The sequence below is a fragment of the Culex quinquefasciatus genome, chromosome 3 (assembly GCF_015732765.1).
Source record: "Culex quinquefasciatus strain JHB chromosome 3, VPISU_Cqui_1.0_pri_paternal, whole genome shotgun sequence".
NCBI lineage: Eukaryota > Metazoa > Arthropoda > Insecta > Diptera > Culicidae > Culex > Culex quinquefasciatus.
Window position 1 is genome coordinate 96747699 of NC_051863.1, and position 3470 is coordinate 96751168.

General features: G+C 50.4%; 1 protein-coding gene across 1 annotated transcript; it reads right to left on the reverse strand.

Annotated features, from left to right (window-relative positions):
* Positions 1-1937: 1937 nt before the first annotated feature.
* LOC6053224 lies at positions 1938-3017 on the reverse strand. The gene is made up of 3 exons (XM_038265497.1): positions 2447-3017; positions 2252-2371; positions 1938-2191 (listed from the first exon to the last, which is right to left on the reverse strand). The coding sequence occupies exons 1-3, from the start codon at positions 2527-2529 to the stop codon at positions 1978-1980; spliced, it is 417 nt and encodes a 138-aa protein (XP_038121425.1). The 5' UTR covers positions 2530-3017; the 3' UTR covers positions 1938-1977.
* Positions 3018-3470: the final 453 nt, after the last annotated feature.

Sequence of the window (3470 nt, forward strand, 5' to 3'; positions counted from 1 at the left end):
TGCAACTTCAACGGCGCCAAGTATTGCAGTTCCTGCAGCCTGTTGGCAATTCCGGATTCCGGATGAACCTATTAAGGAAAGAAAAATAAAAAAATTAGTGAACTGAGCCATGCAAACATTACAAATAAATTACCGAAATTTGAAAAGCAATAGGCCACCCGCCGTTCTAAGGGTAACGTTGTTTCGAGGACACTTGCAGGGCCATAACCGGGCCAGTTCCGTGCAGCGCTGTTTTCGCCGTCACAAGGTCATGGCCGGAACATTTCCGGATAGCAGCTAGAGCAAAGTTTTAGAAACTTCTATGGGGAAGAACTTCGAGGGACATGGTTCCGGAAATTCTTCCGGGCTTTGGAATCATTGTTCGTGCCGCCAGTGGAATGCTGTTCATGAGCTCAATCGAGTGCACCTGAACGGTCTGCAGACACACTACCACTGTCGGTTTTGCCAGCATCCGATCCGAAAGCGTCCTTTTTGTCGTCATGTGGTCCAATCAGGTTGCGCACACGTGAGGTGGCTAGCTCGCTTCTTCCGAAACTTCTACAGATTCTTCCCAAGGCAAGGCTGCTCAGTTTCGCTAGCCTTCTGCTCCACCACTTTTTATGACTAAAGCTTATCCGAAGTTTCCTTGATCCGCCCTGCTTAGGCTCGCTCTCCGTTAGTCGACGATCCTCCTTTTCCGCTTCACTCTCCCAAGATCCAGTGATCTGCTGCTGCTGTTGCAACTGATGGTCGTGCTGGTCCACCTGACTGCCGGTGTCGGAACAAGGAAAAGTTGCAGGCGGCTTTTCAGTTCACTTGGCCGGACTGGGTTTCATTTCACCGGTGTCGGGACAACCGGCCAGCAGTAGGATGCCAACCGTATTGCCCACAGAATGGACAAAGACTGGAAGATGCAAGAATACTGGTTTTCTGAGTGGAGTTAGAACTTCCGGAACGCTGTACATAGGCTTGCCACCTTCGGGCGGTTCACCGTCCCAGGCTTTGGCCATGTTCTCGTTCACATCCTTAACCGTGTTGTTGGCCAGCCTACGACGATTTGACGGCTTTCTCCGAGTTCTTGAACAACTCCAGCTGCTGCTCCTCCTCCTCCTTCTGGTCAACTACACCAGTTTCTGCGGCCAGTTCCGGTGCTTTTGCGAGACATGTTACCGGAGTCGGCGGGTTAAAAAATTAACGATGTCCTGTAGCACGGGCGAACCGCTCGGAGCCGGTGAGTAAGAAAAAAAGTTTGCGCAGCTTGAAAGTCCAGGTCGGACAGATCGGATTTCTGCACGCCTACGGCTGACTACTGCTAACATCATTCTCCGTTTGCGCCGTTATATTTAGTGAATTGGCCATAACGGAACATAGCTTTGCGCAAATTCAGGACTGACTACCTGAAAGTGGGAAATAATTCAGGGGTTAGAAGATGACAAAAATTACTTTTACCTGTACTCTTTCAGCACTGGTTCCACCGTAGTCGGCAGTGCTTTCACCTTCCAGGTGGTTTTGCAACGAGGCCAAGGCTGTTGCCGTCTGGATCGAAACGGAAGTATTCTACAATAAACTACATTTGGGCAGGAGACCCCCTGGTAGGACAATATTCGAGGGAAAGCTCTAGGCACGGGATACCGGCTCCGGTTGATCTGGACCTGGATGCGATTCATCTACCGTTCTGAGGGCACTTGCCGTTCGTCGACCCTGATCCGTACAGCGACGTTTTGCGGCAACTTACAGAGCCTTGACCGTCCCGCGCGCCGGTTCCGGACGGAAGCAGCCTGTTTAGAGATAAGAAAAAGAAATAATTACACTGAGATTAGCAAATGTAATGTTTTGCTTTAGGTTTTGCTTCAAAACCCAAATCACCATTTAAATTGTTGTTCGTGGCCACGATGGTGGTCCTGCAGATTGATGATTTGCCGACCTTCCCGTGTATGGCCGCTGCTGGCTCATGTTGGCCACCACCGCATTTGTGTGGTGTCTTCTCGACGGATTCGTTCAGCTTTGCGTTGCCGTAGTTGGCGGATTTCGGTGAACCTCGCCGGTACCGCTAATGTTGGCAGCTTCCAGATCTTCCATCTGTTGAACCGGGCGCCCCAAGTGATTCTGCGCCGTTATGCTATGCAGATTGGCAAAAGCGGGACACGTCATCCTACTCCAGAACCGACTGCCGTTTTTATTCTTTCTGGAATTGACGACCGAAATGTTTTGCCTAAAAAGGAGGAATGTTAGATGTGGTTTGAGATTCCAAGAATAAAAATTATTGTTGTACCTGCGCTCCTGCAGCACCGGTTCCGCTACCACCGAATGCCAGATTGGTCTTTTTCGTCGCCAGCAGGGGGAACCTCGAGGTCCATTGCCGTTCCGCATGGCAATTCCGGATTGCTTGAACCTGTTAGAAAAGAAATAAACAATAAGTGATCTGAATCAAGAAAATGTTACAAATATATTAAAGCGAATATATTACGCGCGTCCGTGCAGCTTTTGATCAGTCATTCCGAGGGCGCTTTCAGGGCGTTTACCATCCGGCGAGCATGTTCCGTGCAGCATTGTTCCGAGAACTTACAGGTTGGCGACTGTCCGCCAAACCTTTTTTAGAACCGGGCCGTTCTGGGTGGTTGGGACTCCCTATACGAAATGGTGATGTTTTGATTGACGCCCGGGGGATTGTACTCCATGGTTGGTTTGTACTCTTCGTCGCGAAGGCCAACTCCTCATTCGGAAGCAGGCTTTTTGAACTGGAAAGGGAGAAGTTTAGTTTGGAAAATTTCAAGGATGTCTGTTTTACGTATCTTTTAACGCCATAAGATACGCGCTCCAAGATGGTCCAGTTGCGAGGCACCGAGTTGGAACTGACTGAAGTTGGAAGTCCCGGGAGTCCGAAACTGGACCCTCAGCAAGTTGTTCTATTCCGACGACGAATCTTTCCTAACCGACGAGGTTGCGGATGTCGGACAGATCGGCTTCTGTCAAACTTGTAGAACAAGTCTCGTGGCCTTATTCATCATCGACTATCGTAGACGGGGGCTTGGGCGACGGCACAGTACGGTCTTTGGATCTGCTTGCTGGTGAGGGCCTGTGAGATAGCCATTTCAAAGGCTCTACCACCCGGGAGAAGACTTAGTTCGAGCATGAGGTTCGTGCGACGTGTAGAGCGTCCTGCAGATTACGTTCGGTTTCGTTGAGAATGTCAGACCGGTACCGGTTTCGACGTCCTTCTCGGTGAGATCCTCCGTTCGGATGACGATGGTTGGCCGGCGAATCGCCGTGATTCCATCATTCAACAGGCAGTGTTGGGCCAGATCGGAGACGTCCGGTTTGAGGGCAATCACATCGGTAAACACCTAGGCCACAAGCTCCTCCTGCAGCAGCTTGCTAATGTCCTGATCGGCAGCTTCCAAATTGCTCTGCATATTGTCAACAACGGAAAATGTCGCAAGGCGCAACTCCACAACCCACGTTCTGGAGGTGGCGCAGCATAATTTGACCTT